The sequence below is a fragment of the Bos indicus x Bos taurus genome, chromosome 26, assembly GCF_003369695.1.
Source record: "Bos indicus x Bos taurus breed Angus x Brahman F1 hybrid chromosome 26, Bos_hybrid_MaternalHap_v2.0, whole genome shotgun sequence".
Lineage (NCBI taxonomy): Eukaryota > Metazoa > Chordata > Mammalia > Artiodactyla > Bovidae > Bos > Bos indicus x Bos taurus.
In genome coordinates this window covers 16,311,121-16,331,154 of record NC_040101.1, presented here as the reverse complement: position 1 = coordinate 16,331,154, position 20,034 = coordinate 16,311,121, and the positions used below count along the sequence as shown (strand labels likewise).

General features: G+C 37.4%; 1 protein-coding gene across 7 annotated transcripts in view; it reads left to right on the top strand.

The window, feature by feature from the left end:
* ATRNL1 (attractin like 1) overlaps positions 1-20,034 on the top strand; it is an 805,870-nt gene that overhangs the window by 67,154 nt on the left and 718,682 nt on the right. For all 7 annotated transcript variants that reach the window (XM_027529449.1, XM_027529446.1, XM_027529448.1 and 4 more), the window contains exon 8: positions 1,840-2,095. In XM_027529449.1, the coding sequence (XP_027385250.1) occupies positions 1,840-2,095 (256 nt within the window). The remainder of the gene's footprint in view (positions 1-1,839; positions 2,096-20,034) is intronic.

Sequence of the window (20,034 nt, the reverse complement as noted above, 5' to 3'; positions counted from 1 at the left end):
TGAAGAAATGTCTGTTTAAGTTCTTTCCCCATTTTAAAATTATTGAGGTGTCAGTTCTTTATCTATTCTAGATACAGGTCCCTTATTAGATACGTGATTTGCAAATATTTCTTCCCATTCTGTGAGCTTTTACTTTCTCGGTGGTGTCTTTTGAAGCACAGAAGTTTTTAACTTTGATGAAATCCAGTATATATACTTTTTCTTTTGTTGCTTGTGATTTTGGTGTCATATCTAAGAATATGTTGTCAAACCCAAGGTCATGCATATTTAGCTTGTATCTTCTCTAAATGTTTTATAGCTTTTTGGCTTTTACTTTTAGGTCTTTGATCCATTTTGAGTTGTTTTGTATGTTCTGTGCAGTAAGGATTAGGTTCACCCTTCTGCATGTAACTATCTTTCTTTTCCTAGCATCATTTGTTGAAGAGACTATTCTTTCCTCGTCAAATGGTCTTGGCACTTTTGTCAAATATCAGTTAGCCGTAGGATATGGATTTTTTTCTGGACTCTCAGTTATGTCGATTTATGTGTTTATTTTTTCCAGTAGCTTGCTATCTTGATTACTTTTGCTTTGTAGAAAGTTTTAATGTTGAAAAGTGTTAACCCTCCAATTTTATTTTTCTTTTTCAAGGTTGTTTAAATATTCTGGATCTATTGCAATTCTATATGATTTTTGGAATCAACTTGTCAGCTTCTACAAATCTGGAATTTTAACTGAGATTGCATTGAATTTGTAGATCAGTTTGGAGAGTACTGCAATCTTAACAATATTAAGTCTTCTGATCCAGGAACACAAGATGTCTTTGTATTAATTTAGATCTTTCAACAATTATTTGTAGCTTTTGAAGTATAAATTTGGAGTTTCTTTTGTTAAATTATTCCTAGTTATTTTATTCTTTTTGCTACTTTGTAAATTGAATTGTTTACTTAAGTTTCATTTTTGGATTGTTCACTGAATGTGTGTAGAAATATAAATTGATTTTTTTGTACATTGATTTTCTATTCTGCAGTGTTGCTGAAGTCAATAACTCTAATTCTTTTTTATTTCTTAGGATTCTGTATATACAAATTCCTATAACCTACAAACAGAAATATTTTACTCTTATTTTCCAATCTGAATGCCTTTATTCAGTTTTTGCATATTTGCTCAGGCTAAAAATCTTGAGTACAGTGTTGAATATAAGTGGCAAAAAGCAGGCATCTTTATAACTGACCTTGGTGAAACATCCAGCCTTTTATCGTTAAATACAATATTAACTTTGTGTTTTTCTTAGGTGCTCTTTATTAGGTTGAAGAAATTCTTTTCTCTTTCTAGGTTATTGAAATAATAATGATTTATATATCATTCACTTCAATCACATATGATTTAATGCCGTATGATTTTTATAATTTATAAGTGCTGTAAAGTATCTGCTCATAGCCATGAGAAGTGGTAATAAAAATGTACCCCACATAATATACAGAAATGTGTCTATTTTTCTGGTGAACAATGCTTGATGAAAACGGTGAATGTCTGTACTGCACAGAGCAGTACAAATAGATGGTAGAATTCAAATATAACAACCAGGGACTTAACAACTATGATGCTTAATCAACCATAGAATTTTTAATTAGAGCACCTTAAAGTAACTTTTTGAAGTGTGGCTTTCCCCCCATCTTGTAAGTAAAAGACTTAATCATCATTGCTCATGTGTTCCCATTTGACTTTTTGCACATAAGAACTATGTCTTATGCATGTTGTGAGCAGTTACTAAAATTTAATGTTTAAACATAGTCTTTAATTCATGTATCTTGATAAGATAGAAATATTTGGTGTATTAACATATGTTTTTTAATTTACAGGAAAACATCTTTATGTATGGAGGCAGAATTGAAACAAGTGATGGCAACGTCACAGATGAATTGTGGGTGTTTAACATACACAGTCAGTCGTGGAGCACAAAAACGCCCACCGTGCTTGGACACGGCCAGCAGTACGCTGTGGAGGGACACTCCGCACACATTATGGAGCTGGATAGTAGAGATGTTGTCATGATCATAATATTTGGATATTCTGCAATATATGGTTATACCAGCAGCATTCAGGAATACCATATCTGTGAGTTATTTTGAACATATAGCTATACTCTTTTTTTTTTATTGGTTGAGAATATTTTTATCTAATAAAATATTGATTTGGATTTATCAAAATGATTAGTTATTTGAAATTAGAATTACAAGCCAAGAATTAGTATTTTTTTAATATAAACTTTTAAATTTTGTGTTAGATATTACCCTATAATATTTATCTTCTTAGCTAAATGTGTGGAAATGTTACAGTATAGACACATTTTCTAAGGATTGAGAATGTGTATTTTTAAGTATGAGAGGTTCCAATAGATGGCGCTATTTCTTTGGATTTTACTTATGAATTGAGAGCTAAAATTAACCCGTTTATCTTTACTATGCATTCCATGACTTCAGGATTTTTCATTTTTCAGGATTTTGCTCATAATCTTTTTGCAGTATCTCTGTGTATGTATTACTCTTCTGAAGTAAGCTTCGCAAGAATCGTATTTTGGCTTCTATGAAAGATGATATCTGATGTGTGAAGGTGACTGGGACAATCATATATGACTTTCTCTACTATACTCTTAAATATTCTAATTTATTTTCTTGGTACTTTATTTCTTTGAATTCTTTATGACATTTTCAAATAGTTGTAAGCTTTTTTTTTCTTAATTTGTCTACAAATATGTATATACTGTGGTTGCTATTTAGATTCAAGAACATACTTCATTTCTAGTTCTAGCCAGAATTATGAACTCAAGTTTTGGCCCTTTTGTGTATAGATAACTGTATTCAATTATTTAGAGTCCTTGTGCAGTCTCAGTGAGAAGACTCATTTGCAGATCACTATTAGCAGCAACTTGCCTGGAAAATCCCATGGGCGGAGGAGCCTGGTAGGCTGCGGTCCATGGGGTTGCGAAGAGTCTGACACGACTGAGTGACTTCACTTTCACTTTTCACTTTCATGCATTGGAGAAGGAAATGGCAACCCACTCCAGTGTTCTTGCCTGGAGAATCCCAGGGACGGGGGAGCCTGGTGGGCTGCCATCTCTGGGGTCTCACGGAGTCGGACATGACTGAAGCGACTTCGCAGCAGCAGCAGCATTAGCAGCAACAGGAGAGCTTGCATGTGCAGGAAAGGACTCCCTCCTGAATACTCCACTATTTCTCCTGCAGTCCTTTTAAGTGATCTCTTCTTTTTCATCTCAAAGTGCAGCTGGGCTAGAATTGGTATATGTATCCTCTTTACTTCTTATTGCCATTTCCTGATTTTGCTGCATCCTCCCTGAAATCACTCAGCTTTGAATCTTATGGCATCAGACTGTACCACCTGTTACCTCTTCTTACACTCCTCTGTTGTTCCTTTGGTCACTGTGCTTAATTCCTGGAAGAATATAGCTTCTGGCTCACTATCTGTGTCCCGCAGACGTTAGTCAGGTATATTAACATCCAATTAAATACTTCTGGTCTCTCAACTTTTTTGATCTCTCTTCCAAAGATCTTGTCTTCCATCCTGTGGTACCCTTGACTCTGTGTACCTGCAATGAATCCTGTAATTTCCACTTCAGATATCTTAGTCTTCAAGTGCTAATGATGTTTCCAGCTTACTTCTGAAGAGGATCCAGAGTGGTAGTTCTTCATCCTTACCTCAATAGTCCACTGAGCCTCCTGTCAAGTTTTCAGTCTCTCCGCGCCCTCTTTTGTCTGTTTACTTCTCACTTACCAAGTTTTAAGTTCATAATCACCACTGTCTCTTACAGCTCTCCAAGATGGCTGTTTCATATATTTTCCACTCCCTTAAAACTTGTAACAGTTTACGCCTCATCATTACTCTCAGTTGATGACTTTACTTCTTATTTTACTGAGAAAATAGAGGAACTCTAAAGAGACTTAAACTCTAATACTTTGGCTGCCTCATCCGAAGAGTTGACTCACTGGAAAAGACTCTGATGCTGGGAGGGATTGGGGACAGGAGGAGAAGGGGACGACAGAGGATGAGATGGCTGGATGGCATCACTGACTCGATGGACGTGAGTCTGAGTGAACTCTGGGAGTTGGTGATGGACAGGGAGGCCTGGCGTGCTGCGATTCATGGGGTCGCAAAGAGTCGGACACGACTGAGCAACTGAACTGAACTGAACTGAAAGAGACTTCTGGTGAGAGGAACATTTTGGATGTAATGGTTAATAAGAAATGCTACATTAAATAAGCCTGTGTATGTGCATTATTGTCATAAACACTCATGCCCGCAATGAAGCAGATGTGGGTGAGTCATTCTCATTTTTCAAATGGGCCCCAGAGTTGTTTAAGCAAGAGTTACAGATTTTCTGTGTAAAAAAAGTTGCTTTTTAATTTTTGTTTTTATTATAGTGTTCAGGGAATATTTTGGGGATTATTTCTCCTTTTTGTAATTTATTCACATTTTCTTTGGAACCCAGTTTTCATAATTGTTCCATGGAGAGTTGAAAAGGAGGTGAATCCTATTATATCAAGATACGCATAGGTTGTTTTCGTTGTTCAGTCACTCGGTCATGTCCGACTCTTCGCAGCCCCATGGACTGCAGCACACTAGGCTCCCTTGTCTTTCATTATCTCCCAGAGTTTTGCTCAAACTCATGTCCATTGAGTGAATGATGCCTTCCAACCATCTCATCCTCTATCGTCTCCTCCTCCTGCCTTCAATCTTTGCCAGCATCATGGTCTTTTCTAATGAATTGGCTCTTTGCATCAGGTAGCCAAAGTTTTAGAACTTCGGCCTCAGCTTAAGTCCTTCCAATGAATATTCAGGATTGATTTCCTTTAGGATTAACTGGTTCGATCTCCTTGCAGTCCAAAGGGCTCTCAAGAGTCTTCTCCAGCTCCACAGTTCAAAAGCATCAATTCAGCACTCAGCCTTCTTGATGGTCCAACTCTCACATCCATACATGACTACTAGGAAAACCATAACTTTGACTATACATACCTTTGTTGGCAAAGTGATGTCTTTGCTTTTGAATATGCTGTCTAGGTTTGTCAGAACTTTTCTTCCAAGTAGCAAGCATCTTTTAATTTCATGGCTGTAGTCACCATTCAGTTATTCTGGAGCCCAAGGAAAAAAAGTCTGTCTAAAATCTACTTTACTGCTCCTTCTGGTTGGGTCTTCTCTTCCTTACTTATGATTTTTTGATTAACTTGATCTATCATGCTCTGAAAGTTAATGAAAGTAGAAAAATACTAGTTTATTTTTGCTTTTATCTTCTTATATATTCTTGAATTTATGCTTTGTAGAATTTGCTATCATGGATATTCATAACTACTAAATCTTTACTGTGAATTGTGTCTTTTAATAGTACATAAGGTGCTTTGTTTATTTATTGTTTTCTGACCTGATTTCTACCTTGTCTATTATTAATATTATGGCTCTTGAATTTTGGGGGATGGCACGTTGGTCTTTTCTTGGTGTATTTTTGCCCATTCCTTTATTGTTAACCATTAAGAATCACTTTAAATGTATCTCTTGTATACAAGAGAAAGTTGGATTTTGCCTTGTGATCCCATCTGGTTTTTCTACATTTTCTGTGTTTTGTTTGTCTTTTTTAGTTATGGCTCTTCTCATGTTTAGGGAGCGTGGAGCCCATTTTTTTGTGAGAATGAGAGCGGTAATTTTTGAGATCTGCCATTAGGCTTCTCCCATGTTTCTTGTTCCTTATCTTCCTTTCTGCATTCTTGCAGGTTTCTCTACCTGGTTCTCTTAGTTTTATTGGCTTTTTGCACATTCACATCTGATTTGGAGTTGTTGAGTTTATTTTCATTCCTAGTTTCTCTGGAAATTTAATTTTCTTTTTCTTTCACTTCCCCCACTCCATGTTTTCCTTATTTTGTATGTCTTGGGGAGAACAGGAAGATTCAGGATTAAACTGTCATCATGCTTTTGAATTTGAACCATATGTGATGACTTTTGAAGTTTTAAGATGAATACTTAATTAAGTTGACTGTTAACCAGGACTTTTACTCTTTGGTCAACCTCCAGTTTACAGGCTGCTGTTTTCTACTAATTTAATTAATATTGTTTTGTTTTGAACACATGTGACATTATTATAAGTATTTAATGCAAGGGGTCACAATCTTTTCCATAAAGGGACAGATAGTAACCATTTTAAGCTTTGTGGCCCATATGGTCTTTGTCAAAACCAATCAACTCTGCTGTTACAACATGAAAGGATCCATAAACATCAACAGATGGGCTAGGCTTTGTTCTAGACTTAGCCTTGGGTCTTAGCTTGTCTACCCCTTCTCTAGAGAGAGTGTGTGTGGACTTCTAGGGGCCTAGCAACCCAGGTCCAAAGGAAGTTAAAGTTTTGGCCTGTGGGGTTTTTTTTTTTTTTTTCCTGGAGTTTGTTTGCAGGATAAATTTATGCCCCAAAGTGACATGATGTCTAGTCTATAACCAAACTAGTTTTTCCTTCTGTGTAGAGCCCGAACTGAAATAGATTTTTTTTTTTCTGTTTGCCTCTGCAGAACAGATTTTAAAAACTCACCTTTCATTAATAGTTAAGCCCTTTAGGGATCCTGGCTTTATATAGAAGTTCTGTGATGCAATAACTGCATGAGTTTACCTGTGTGTGTGTTAGTCGCTCAGTCGTGTCTGACTTTCTGTGACCCCATGGGCTATAGCCCACCAGGCTCCTCTGTCTATGGGATTTCACAGGCAAGAATACTGGAGTGTGTTGCCATTTCCTTCTCCAGGGTGAGTTTACCTGTAGTATTGGCTATTAAAACCAAATTCTGTAGGCCACCTGATTGGTACGTGCCTTCCCTACCCCATCTGCCATCTGAATATAGTTTACAGTTCACAAAATGCATCTTACTTTTTACATATTTCCCTTTATTGAAGGATAGGCCTGAGACATGGTGGTGGCTATACTTCCAGAGAAGTTGGGAAGGCACAACTAGTTTGTTCTAATCTCAAATGTTAACATAGATTGTTATTTGTTTTTATTTGAAATAATTTGATTATAGGATGCCAGTTGTAGTTCTGGTAAATTTAAAAGTATTGAGGGGTTTTTATTTGGCTTATCCTATAATCAGAATATTATTTCTGTCAATGAGTAAATTTATCAAAAGGATAAATTTTTGGTTTGATTTTTGTCCTATTATTTGTATTATTTGTCAGGCACCTTTATGAATGTAGTATAAGATAGAAATGGGAAGAATACATGATTTATGAGTTTTATAAGGATAGTAAGTGAATTATGAGTAGTTTCAAAATTCTGTAAATTACTTAGGTACAAAGTAAAATTCAAGTTTTCTAAAATTATATCTTAATAATAAAATTATCATATTAATATTACTTTACTCCTAAAGCATTTTGAATTTGTAGCTTATTGTTAAAGGATGTGATGTCAAAAAAATAATCTGTAAGTACTTCCACTTTTAAAAGTGCTTAGAAAAGAATACAAAACAACATGTGTATATAGTTTAAAGACCGTCAGAATAGCTAAGTTGTGTATACCATAGACAAGTTCTACTTCAGGTAATGATACAAAGGTAAGTAAGGCTGCTCTGAACATAAGTAATGAGATAATTATCTTAGTTATAAGTGAATGCTTATCTCTATGAAAGTGAAAGTGAAGTTGCTCAGTCGTGTCTGACTCTTCAGGACCCCATGGACCGAAGCCTACCAGGCTCCGGGTCCATGGGATTTTCTAGGCAAGAATACTGGAGTGGGCTGCCATTTCCTTCTCCAGGGATCTTCCCAACCCAGGGATCGAATCTGGGTCTCCTGCATTGCGGACAGACGCTTTACCGTCTGAGCCACTAGGGAAGCCTCTATGCTGCTGCTGCTAAGTCACCTCAGTCATGTCTGACTCTGTGTGACCCCATAGACGGCAGCCCACCAGGCTCCCCTGTCCCTGGGATTCTCCAGGCAAGAACACTGGAGTGGGCTGCCATGTCCCTCTCCAATGCATGAAAGTGAAAAGTTAAAGTAAAGTCGCTCAGTCGTGTACGACTCTTAGCGGCCCCATGGACTGCAGCCTACCAGGCTCCTCCGTCCATGGGATTTTCCAGGCAAGAGTACTGGAGTGGGGTGCCATAGGCAGAGTTAAAAACATTTCTCCTTTGTTCTTAGTGGTAATTCCTACACTGTGATATGACTTAGGCTCTCTTTTCTTGGCTATTTTTAATGGCATTAACTACCCAAATGTAGATTGGATTTACTTTGATTATCCTTACTTTTTTAAAGCTTCTAGATAACTAAGAAAAGAGTGTTTTTTAAAAAAATTAAATAGGGGCTATGTCTTCAGCCAGCATTGCAGTGAGGGTAGCTGAAAAGAAAGCTGAAGTTATAGCATAGTCATCCACGCAAACAGGACATTTTACTAGGTAAAACTTTACTCTGAAATATACTCAAAGGATATTGGTCTTAACCATTATGTAGAAATTTTTTAAAAAGACCAAAAACTTTCAATTAGCATACTCCAAGTGACCACTTACTCAATTTCTAATAATATTGCAGATAATTCTGAAGTATCTCTGGCTCTGTGATTAGTACTATGTATCTTCTCTGAGATTTTTGTAATATGATTTAGAACAAAGGAACTATCTGGTTACCTTACCTCTAATTATCTTAATTTGAACATTATACATTGACCTTTGAAAAATATCTGAGATACTGCAGAATATTTTTTAGTTCGTGAGACTGTAGTTAAAAGTCTGAGGTACAGTCATTGGTATTTATGAGTTTTAGAGTATCTGTTCTGCCAGACTGCCTTCAAATATTGTGTCAGCTTTGTAGCTTATTGAAGCTCAGTTTTGGTTCCACAGATATGCAGTAAGGCTTCTCAGCAAGGATACATCAGGTGTTTTTCCTTTTCTTTATAGAACTTATTTCTAACAGGAAGATACAGACAGTAAAAAATAAACATAATAGGTATGCTTATATATGACTTTTTTGTTGTTGTTTAGTTGCTAAGTCATGTCCAACTCTTTTGCGACCCCATGGACTGTAGCCCACCAGGCTCCTCAGTCCATGGAATTTCCCAGACAAGAATACTAGAATGGGTTGCCATTTCCTTCTCCAGGGGGTCTTCCTGACCCAGGGATTGAACCGCGTCTCTTACATCTTCTGCAGTTGGCAGGCAGGTTTTTTAACCACTGAACCACCAGGGTAGCCCCATATGATGTATTACAAGGTAGTAATTTTTAGACTTTGGATGTAGAGTCTGAGGAAAAATGACGAGTCAAGAATGATTCCAGAGTTTTTGGCATGAGCCACTGGAAACGTGAAGTTGCCATTGACTGACATGTAGAAGTCTCTGAAGCAGGTTTGAGGTGAAGGTGGTTTGAAGGTCAGGAGTTCAGTTTGGACACGTTTTATGTGAGATATGGTAGACGTTAAAGTGAAATCGTCAAGTAGGCAGTTGGCTGTTTGGATCTGGAGTTCTAGAGAGAGATCTGGGCTGGATATGTAAATTTAAGAGCTCTTGGCATTTGAATGGCATTTAAAACTATGAGACTGGATCAGATCACTAAGGCGGTGGGTATAGATAGAAAGGACTGAGCCTTAGGTTGTTCCAGTAATAAGAGGTAAGGGAGAAGAAGGAAATAAGCAAGAAAGAGTACAGTGAACTAGACGCTAAGTGATGAAAGATTATTAAACAGAAGAGTAATCAACTGTACCAAATGCTGCTCTGCTGATGGGTCAAGTTTTTAGAATAATTACTAAGGCCTGACCAGTAAATTTAGCACTGTGCAGATCTTTGGTGATCTTGACAAGAGCAGTTTTCGTGTAGTGTTGGGGTTAAAAGCCTGGCTGGATTGGATTTAAGACCAAGTGAGAGGAGTGGAATCTGATAGTGGGCAAAGCCAGCTCTTTCAAGGAAATTTGCTTGTGAAGAAGAGCAAAGAAATTTAGCGGCAGGAAATGTAAGATGCTTTAAAAACTGGGTTTTCACAGAAGCAGACCATGAAACAAGAATTCAGGTGAATTTTACTTCACTTGAAAGTGCAGGTGTCACTCTTAAGGGATTTGAGAAGTGATGCAGGTGTGAGAAGGCCACCATTAAAGGGTCTGTTAGTAGGGCATGTGCCAGTGGTGATGGAGCTTAGTTGTCCAGGCTTTAACTCAGCACATACTGTTTCAGTTCTGTGGGCTGTCTCTATAAAGTCAATCGATTCTTTAGCCGAGGATTTGTTTCATCGAGTGTGGCTTGATTTATATTAAAATGTGTGCAGATAACATAACAATATAACAACAGAATACTTAGTACGGTAATAGCTTGTGTGGAGCACACGTGAATAGATCTGGTGGAGAAATTTTTTATCAGGTACCCTAGAGTACAACTTCTAAAATTATTTGGTTATCAAGGGGTTGGGAGTGACAGTAACCAACAAGCTTCATGCAAAAAATTATTAGAAATTAACAGGAGTATGTATAATGGGAAAATTAGCTTGCAGTAAATACTCCATAAACTTTGGTTTAAGTAACAAAGTGGAGGTGGCCTTTATAATTGTGTAATGATGAAAGACTCTCTGTGTTCCACAGATGTACTTCTGCCTTTTTCATTTTCTGGAAATGGTTTAATTATCCTCTAAATTCCTGCATCTCTTTGTTTATAAATGAATATGACACATATACTGCTTTTTCTTAAAAGGTATTCTTGGTATATTTATATTTTTTTTCTAAGTTAATTTTGGAGCAGAATCTGCTATATATCTCTTTGTATATGTACTTGTAGTAAAGTGCAGTGTTTTCAGCAATATTCCTTAAAAGTGAATCTATTCTTTTCCTGAATGTTTTTAAAAAGTGTATTAGCCAAATTATTTCGATTATGAACTGTGCACTTTATTCTTTTTTCATGGTGATTCGTATGGTACTGGATTTGATGATCTCCATTTGTCTCTCCAGATCTACCCTCATCATTGCATTCTGCTCCCATGCCCTCCAGCTTTCACTTGGAATCAGAAGGTGGGAGATGGGTGAGGTTAAGGTGTTTTTCTCCTCTTGCTCCCTCCCTGCTGGATCTTCTTGGTTTAATTGTGTTGTCCTGCTGAAGCCTGCACTGTGAGGAATTCTTCCCCATAGCAGTTGCTCTTTTGAGTTCTAGAAATGTTCTTCCTCTTGCTTTTTTCATGCGACAGGTTAGTAAAGGCTTGCTGCTATCATAGTCCCAGGATTCTGTAGGGCTTCCCTGGTGGCTCAGACAGGGTCAGGAAGATCCTCTGGAGAAGGGAATGGCTACCCACTCCCATATTCTTGCCTAGAGAATCCCATGGACAGAGGAGCCTGGTGGGCTACAGTCTACGGGGCCACAAAGAATTAGACACGACTGAGCGACGAACTCTTTCACTTTCACATACTTCTGTAAATAGTCTTTTTATTAGACTCTGTGTGTATGTGTGAACACGCATGCACGCTCAGTCTCTTCAATCATGTCCAACTCTGTGACCCTGTGGACTATTGCCCACCAGGCTCCTGTGTCCCTGGGATTCTCCAGGCAAGAATACTGGAGTGGGATGCCATGCCCTCCTCCAGGGGATCTTCCCAACCCAGGGATTGAACTCACGATTCCTGTGTCTCCTGCCTTGCAGGTGGACTCTTTACTACTGAGCCTCTGGGGAAGCCCTGTTAGACTCTTCGCAGTTAGTCATCTTCAGCATGTTGTGTTTCCTGTCCAGGTGCTGACTGCCTGCACCTACTATTCATTCTTAGAGATTCAAATAATAACTTTTAACCTAAATGGGACTTGGTGTGTACTGAGGTATTAGGATCTTGGAAGTTGGGAGAATGAAGTGTTTTGTGAGAGGACTTCACACTTGATTAATGGAGAAAAATGTCAGAAGAAATACAAACTTTTGAAATAGGGTGGAGCTAGGTCCTTTAGTCCATTTGTACTACTACTGTTCTTGAATTTTTAAATTTTAATGTGGTTATCTGTAGCATTTTAGTTTCTCTTAATGTTAAAGATTGATATATTTGCTTAACATTTTTTAAGAGCATTAACTATTCTGACTTTTTAAATAAGCAGCATTTTTAGCTGTCAATTTATTACTTTCTAATTACTGAAAAACAAACATTTGTTGAATATTCTAAGTTTTCTTCTTATAATTATGTTTACTCTAACTCAACTTTATTTCGTTATTATGTCATCAAAAATAGAAGTAGTCATGTTTTACTAGAAAAATCACCCCCAAAAGTACATACCTGATAAGAGGATATTTATTTTTTTAAAAATAACAATTTGTAGTGTTCTTTTAAGTTTTCTCTTTATAATTGTTCATGTTCATAATTTTTTATTTAAAAAAAAGTTTTCTGCTTTCCATTAGTATGAAATCCAGAATTTCTTAAAATGCACTATTTTTTTTCCTTAAAAGGAAAAGAGCTTTATCACATAGACATGTATGCTTATATGGGATATTATTTGGCTTACTTATATTTTAATTTTTATAAAGCAGAAATAATATTTTATGCAGTTTTCTGTGGTTTTATTTTATTTCTTTCATCACTGTATTACCAGGATTAATTCATATTGTTTTGTATTCCGATAGTTAACTTTTCTGATGTATTTCATTGTCTGACTCTTCTGTGATTTGCCTATCCATTTTCCTGTTTATAAGCTTTCAGATTGGGTATCCAGTAAAATTTACCCATAGAAGCAATTTTGAGACATTTTGGTAAAAATAATATATTTTTAAAGATAAAGAAAATTCCTAGACTCTTTAGGCAGAAAGATGAACTATCTTACAAGAGCAAGAGATTAGATTAACAGCTTGAAACTCATGGCAGCCATGGAACAAATATTTCAAGAAACTTAAAGAAAGAAAATATAAGCTAAATGTTTTTCAGTTCAGTTCAGTTCAGTCACTCAGTCATGTCCAACTCTGCAACCCCATGGACTGCAGCACGCCAGGCCTCTCTGTCCATCACCAACTCCTACCTGCTGTTGCTGCTAAATCGCTTCAGTCATGTCCAACTCTGTGTGACCCCATAGACAGCAACCCACGAGACTCCCCCATCCCTGGGATTCTCCAGGCAAGAACACTGGAATGGGTTGCCATTTCCTTCTCCAATGCATGAAAGTGAAAAGTGAAAGTGAAGACGTTCAGTTGTGTCCGACTCTTAGCGATGCCAGGGACCGCAGCCTACCAGGCTCTGCTGTCCTTGGGATTTTCCAGGCAAGAGTACTGGAGTGCGTACCATTGTCTTCTCCCACCAACTCCCAGAGTTTACTCAAACTCATGTTCATTGAGTCAGTGATGCTATCCAGCCATCTCATCCTCTGTCATCCCCTTTTCCTCCTTCCTTCAATCTTTCCCAGTATCAGGGTCTTTTCCAGTGAGTCAGTTCTTTGTATCAGGTGGCCAAAGTATTGGAGTTTAAGCTTTAGCATCAGTCCTTCCAATGAATATTCAGGACTGCTCTCCTTTAGGATGGACTGGTTGGATCTCCTTGCAGTCTAAGGGACTCTCAAGAGTCTTCTCTAACACCACAGTTCAAAAACATCAATTCTTTGGCATTCAGCTTTCTTTATAGTCCAGCTCTCACATCCATACATGACTACTGGAAAAACCATAGCCTTGACTAGGTGGACCTTTGTTAACAAAGTAATGTCTTTGCTTTTTAATATGCTGTGTCAGTTCAGTTCAGTCACTCAGTCGTGTCCTACTCTTTGCGACCCCATGAACTGCAGCAGGCCAGGCCTCCCTGTCCATCACCAACTCCCGGAGTCCACTCAAACCCATGTCCATCGAGTTGGTGATGCCATCCAACCACCTCATCCTCTGTCATCCCCTTCTCCTCCTGCCCTCAGTCTTTCCCAGCATCAGGGTCTTTTCAAGTGAGTCATCAGCTCTTTGCATCAGGTGGCCAAAGTATTGGAGTTTCAGCTTTAGCATTAGTCCTTCCAATGAACTCCCAGGACTCATCTCCTTTAGGATGGACTGGTTGGATCTCCTTGCAGTCCAAGGGACTCTCAGGAGTCTTCTCCAACACCACAGTTCAAAAGCATCAATTCTTTGGCACTCAGCTTTCTTTATAATCCAACTCTCACATCCATACATGACCACTGGAAAAACCATAGCCTTGACTAGATGGACTTTTGTTGGCAAAGTAATGTCTCTGCTTTTTATATGCTGTCTAGGTTGGTCATAACTTTCCTTCCAAGGAGTAAGCGTCTTTTAATTTCATGGCTGCAATCACCATCTGCAGTGATTTAAAATAAAGTCTGTCACTGTTTCCACTGTTTCCCCATCTATTTGCCACGAAGTGATGGGACCAAATGCCATGATCTTAGTTTTCTGAATGTTGAGTTTTAAAGGTTTTTATATTTTGCCAAATAATTTTTCATGTGTCAAACCTATAGAAAAAACATTTTGAACATGGCCAAACTCAGATAATTCTGTACATGTGGACCATTACCATTTTTATTAAAATAGAAATTTTGGATTTTTTTTTTTTTAAAGGTCTAGCTACTAAGTAGTTTAGGCTGGGTAGGCCATAGTCTATATTGTCACCACTCAATTCATCCTAGAGAATAAGCTCCATCTAATGAAGTGGTAATATATTTATGATATTGCATTTTTTTGTATCGATATTAAATTTATCAGTCAGAATTATACACATGCATATATAACTTTTACTGATACCTATATAAATGTTATATATATATATGAAAGATATATATATTTATTTAGGTACCATATATATTTATATAGGTATCAGTAAAATTTATATGTGTGTATAGTTTTTACTGATATTTAATGAGGAGGTGAATGGGAACACTTCATATGAAAAACTGATAGAGAACATTTCATGTATTTAATTTTAGAGCTGAGTAAAACAAGAGTGGTGGGGATGTCAGTAGATGAATAGTATGCAAATGTTACTATGTTCTAAGTAGAAAGGATACAACTAAAAGTGAGAGGAGAAGAAAGAGAAAGGGGAAGCAGAAAAAGAACCTGGACTGTTGCGTAGATAATAGATAGGATACTGTTTAATGCTTGGTATACTGTATGGGTCAGTTGGACCCAGTTTTAGTTTTTCAGTTTCTTTTTTGAGCAGACCTAACTATCTATGGGGAGAAGGGCATGGCAACCCACTCCAGTATTCTTGCCTGGAGAATCCTAGGGAGAAGCCTGGCAGGCTCCTCCAGTCCATTGGGTCACAAAGAGTCGGACACGACTGAGCGACTTTCACTTCACTTCACTTCAACTATCTATGATGGGACTTCCCTCGTAGCTCAGTTGGTAAAGAGTTTGTCTGCAATGCAGGAGACCTGGTTTCGGTTCCTGGGTTGGGAAGATTGCCTGGAGAAGGAAATGGCAACCTACTCTGGTATTCTTGCCTGGAGAATCCCATGGACAGAGGAGCCTGGTGGGCTACAGTCTATGGGGCCGCAAGAGTCGGACATGACTGAGTGATTAAGCATACACACAATTATCTATGAAGTTGTCTCAAAAATTTCATTCTTTCTTAGAAGGCTTCCAAAGAACAAAGAGAACTTTCACTTATTTTAAAATATGAAATAAAATATTCTGTATGTAATTACCTAGATGGATCTGTTGGACCCTTCTACAAATCTAAGATACATTGTGGGATCTTGGTGTTCTTTTTTTTTCCTATATTTTGAAATATTTTGTTACTTTATCCTAGGAATTCATTGCCCATCAGTTATTCCCAACTGTGCTAAAAATTAAATTACCGAGAAAAGAAGTTGTTTAGAAGGATTATGCTACAGTGAAATATGTTGTCATCTTTCTGTTTTCTTATGGTAGTGCCCAAATTATTTTATCACATTTAAAGGAAGCATAAGAGAAGACTGGAAGCATCATCATAGTAGCCTGTTTTTAGCTTTTATTGAACACAGTTGAGAATGTAGGTTTTTTCATTTATGCCTATAATGATAATGGAATAGATGGATCATCTACTTTAGATCTCAGACTATGACTCTTCACTTAATGACTCTTCATATATGACTCATATATGACTGTTCATACCCTAAATAATTTTTTCAGGCTCAAAGATTGATGAGTGAGCAATATATTTTAATCTTTTAGTATATTTATGCCCCAACATTTATTTGATATTGGCTTCCCTGATGGCTCAGTTGGTAAAGAATCTGCCTGCAGTGCAGGAGACCCTGTTTCGATTCCTGAGTCGGGAAGATCCCCTGGAAAAGGGATTGGCTACCCACTCCAGTATTCTTGGGCTTCCCTGGTGACTCAGCTGGTAAAGAATCCACCTGCAATGTGGGAGACCTGGGTTTGATCCCCAGGTTGGGAAGATCCCTTGGAGAAGGGAAAGGCTACCCACTCCAGTATTCTGGCCTGGAGAATTCCATGGATTGTATAGTCCATGGGGTCGCAAAGAGTCAGACACGACTGAGCAACTTTCACTTTCACTTCCCTGATGGCTCAGAAGGTAAAGAATATGCCTTCAATGCAGGAGACCTAGGTTCAATCCCTGGTCAAGAAGATCCCCTGGAGAAGGGAATTGCTACCCACTCTAGAATTCTTGTCAGGAGAATTCCATGGACAGAGGAAACTGGTGGGCTATAGTGCATGGAGTTGCAAAGAGTGAGATGATTGAGCAACTCACAGTTTCACTTTTTTTTTTTTTTGCTATATTTAAATTCTTATTGATATTTTCAAGAAGTAGTTTTTCACTATCCTCTTAGTTTTCTATAATTATTTTTAATATGACTTGATAACATAAAATAAGTAAAAGGAATTATTGAACCAAGATAGTAAATGTTGATTACTGTTGTTCCTGGGATACTTAGGATTAAAACTGAGATACAAATGTTAAAAGTTAAGTAGGAAAGGAGAGGATTAAGGCCACTGTGAAGGTATTAAATAGAGGAAACCACTAGAGCAAAAACAGAAATTTTCTTAAATACCAATAAAAGAAGATATCAGATAGAAAAAAAACCTCAGAAAAACTCATCCTAAATCACACAGTAATTATAAATTAGTATGGCAGAGTTGAGATCCAACATAATATTATCAATAAACATGGATGAGATTAAGTTGCCTGTTCAAAGAAAACATATTCACATTGGTTCATAAAACAAAATTCAACTCTATGCTGGTCATGGAAAATGCCCTTGAAACATGTTGATTCAGAAAGACTAAAATGAAGAGACAAAGGAAGGTTTACTAGGAAAAGTGGATACAGTGAGAAAGAGGGGCTGTGATCCTCAATCAGAGAAAGTAGAATTCAGATCACCAAAACATTACATAAGAACACCTTAAGATAAAAAACCCACAATTCACCATAATGATATGATATATGAGAAGAATATAAGTGCGCCAAATAACCCAGCAAGCACCTATACAAAACTGAAATTACAGGTGATGTAGAAATAGATGGCATCACTGTCATTAGCAAACAAGTCAAGCATTACTTTCAGTACTTGAGGACAAAAAAATACACACACAGATACACACACACATAAATGTCAAACAATACAGCCTGATTACAGACAATGTTATCTGTCCAACTAAACGTAGAAAACTCGCAAAAAGTGAGTTGACCATATACTAGGGTATAAAGAAAACAGTAATTTCCAAAAGGTGCAGATATTGAAATTAAATACCTGCATGTTAAATAAAGCCTTCTGGTTGGATGAAAGAAGAAATAAATGCAAACTTAAATTATAAAATTGCCGAAAAATAATGACAGTAAAAGCAACATGTATAATAATCTGTGAGATACTTTTAAAAGCAGTCATCAGAGGAATATTTTTAGCATTGATCAACTATATTAGTATGAATGAAAATAAATGAACCATATCCCCATTTTTGTGATATCTGAGACCTCGGCTGGGTGGACCCACACAGCTGGGGTGACTTGACTGGGGGCGGTGCTGGTATCATCTGTAGCGTTTTCACTCATGTATATTGTGCTGCAGTTGAGATGACTGAAAGCTAAACTCAAATGGGACAGTTTTTAGGTAACTTACACAGTCTACATATAGTTTGGACTTCTCAGCATGCCAGCTGAGTTTGAAAAGAAGTATCCTGAGAGGGAACATCAGAAGATCAAGCATCCACAAAAATCAGGCAGAAGCTGCATATCTTTTATAGCAGAGCCTTAGAAGTCCCATAGCATCACGGTCCATATTCTCTCAAGTGAAATAGTCATAAGACTCTTTTGATTCAGAGGGAGGGCTCATAGATTCTCCTTCTTAGTGGTAAGTGTTGAAGAGAATTTGGGCTGTGTTTTAAAATCACTTGAATCTCCAATAGAAATACATATCAATTTCATTCCAAGGAATTTATCCTGCAGATACTTTGTTTTTTTTTGAATGTACAAGGTTATTCACTGTAACATTATTTGGAAACTCCTTCAGTGATAAAACTAAGAAAGTGATGGATAAGATAGTACATCCACATTAGTGGTCATGCACTTGTAGAAAATAATGATGAACTCTCTGAAATCAAATGGAGTGATTTACAGCATATATTGTCACCAAGTATATAATATACATAATGTACTACATTTTGTGTATTAGTGAAGAAAGGGAAATCAGAAAACATACTTATGCCTGTTGATATGAGCAAAGAACACCAGAAGGATAGACCAGAAAACAGTGATGTTGATTACTTACAAGGGGCAGCAGAGAATGCTGTGGAAAGGATAGGAAATGAAAATTTATTTCCCTTAATTCGTATTTTTTAGAAAACAGTTTGGATTTTTAAAAGCATATTGCCATTAGAAACATATATGGTCTATATATAAAAATTAAGTAAACAAGGAAAAGAAGAAAAGAAAACAAAACTCTACAGTAATGCAAACTGAAACAAATGAGCCCAGCTTCATTTCAAATGAATAGTGTAGTTAAACGCTGAAAGCGGAGAAAGGAACTAATCCAAGGCTTTTTACAATGACATTTGTTTGCCTTTAGAATATGTGTGAATGTGAGGAAGAACTACTAACGGATCTTGCAGGTTTGTTTTTTGAAGGATTTGGTAAAGCAGTTCTAAAATTATTTCAGATGCATGGTTAGATTGAAAGAATGAGTACATGTGTTGATATTATTGGGAGCTAGAGTTCCTGATATGGAAGACAGGAGATACAAATAAGAAATGAGGAAGGCAAGGAAGGATACTGCCAAGATGGTTTGGAATTGGAGGTATCAGCGTGAGATTTAGATTAGAAGGTAGATAGTTATAGATACTTATTAATTCTTCAGAAAGGGTCTAGATGTGAAGACACCCCAGTAATCATGAACACATTGGTCAACCTTATTCCCAGATAGAGTTTTTAATAACATTTTTACCAAAAGAAGCAGGGCTCTTTGGAGAATTGGCTGATTTTAGGGCTGTGGTGGGGAAATATAAAGATAAGCCTGGTATGTCTTGTTATGTTAAATAAAGAAAATATGTCAAAAGAACATAGAGGTCAGCTTGAAGGGGTTCCTTTGGTATATCTGGGATAATTTGAGCATCAGAAAGAAAAATGAAAGTGAAAGTCACTCAGTTCTGTCTGATTCTTTGCAACTCCATGGACTGTAGAGTCCATGGAATTCTCCAGGCCAGAATACTGGAGTGGGTAGCCATTCCCTTCTCCAGGGGGAACTTCCAATCCAGGGATCGAACCCAGGACTCCTACATTGCAGGTGGATTCTTTACCAGCTGAGCCACCAGGGAAGCCCAAGAATACTGGAGTGGGTGGCCTATCCCTTCTCTGGTGGATCTTCCCGATCCAGGAATTGAACGAGGGGTTTCCTGCATTGCAGGTGGATTCTTTACCAGCTGAGCTACTAGGGAAGCCCATCAGAATAATTTAGAGTAACTAGAATAATTTATGAACCACTGAAAACACAGGAATTCATGAACCTACACAAACTGACAGATACAAATAGAGGAGAAGGGATGCCTCTTTCCTACACGGAATGCTGACTGACATTGCTAAAGTTGAAAAATCTTTTTTTTTTTTGTGACAATCATGGTGAAAATGTATTTAGGAAAGAATCAGCAATGGAATTCCAAATCTGTGGGGGTGGG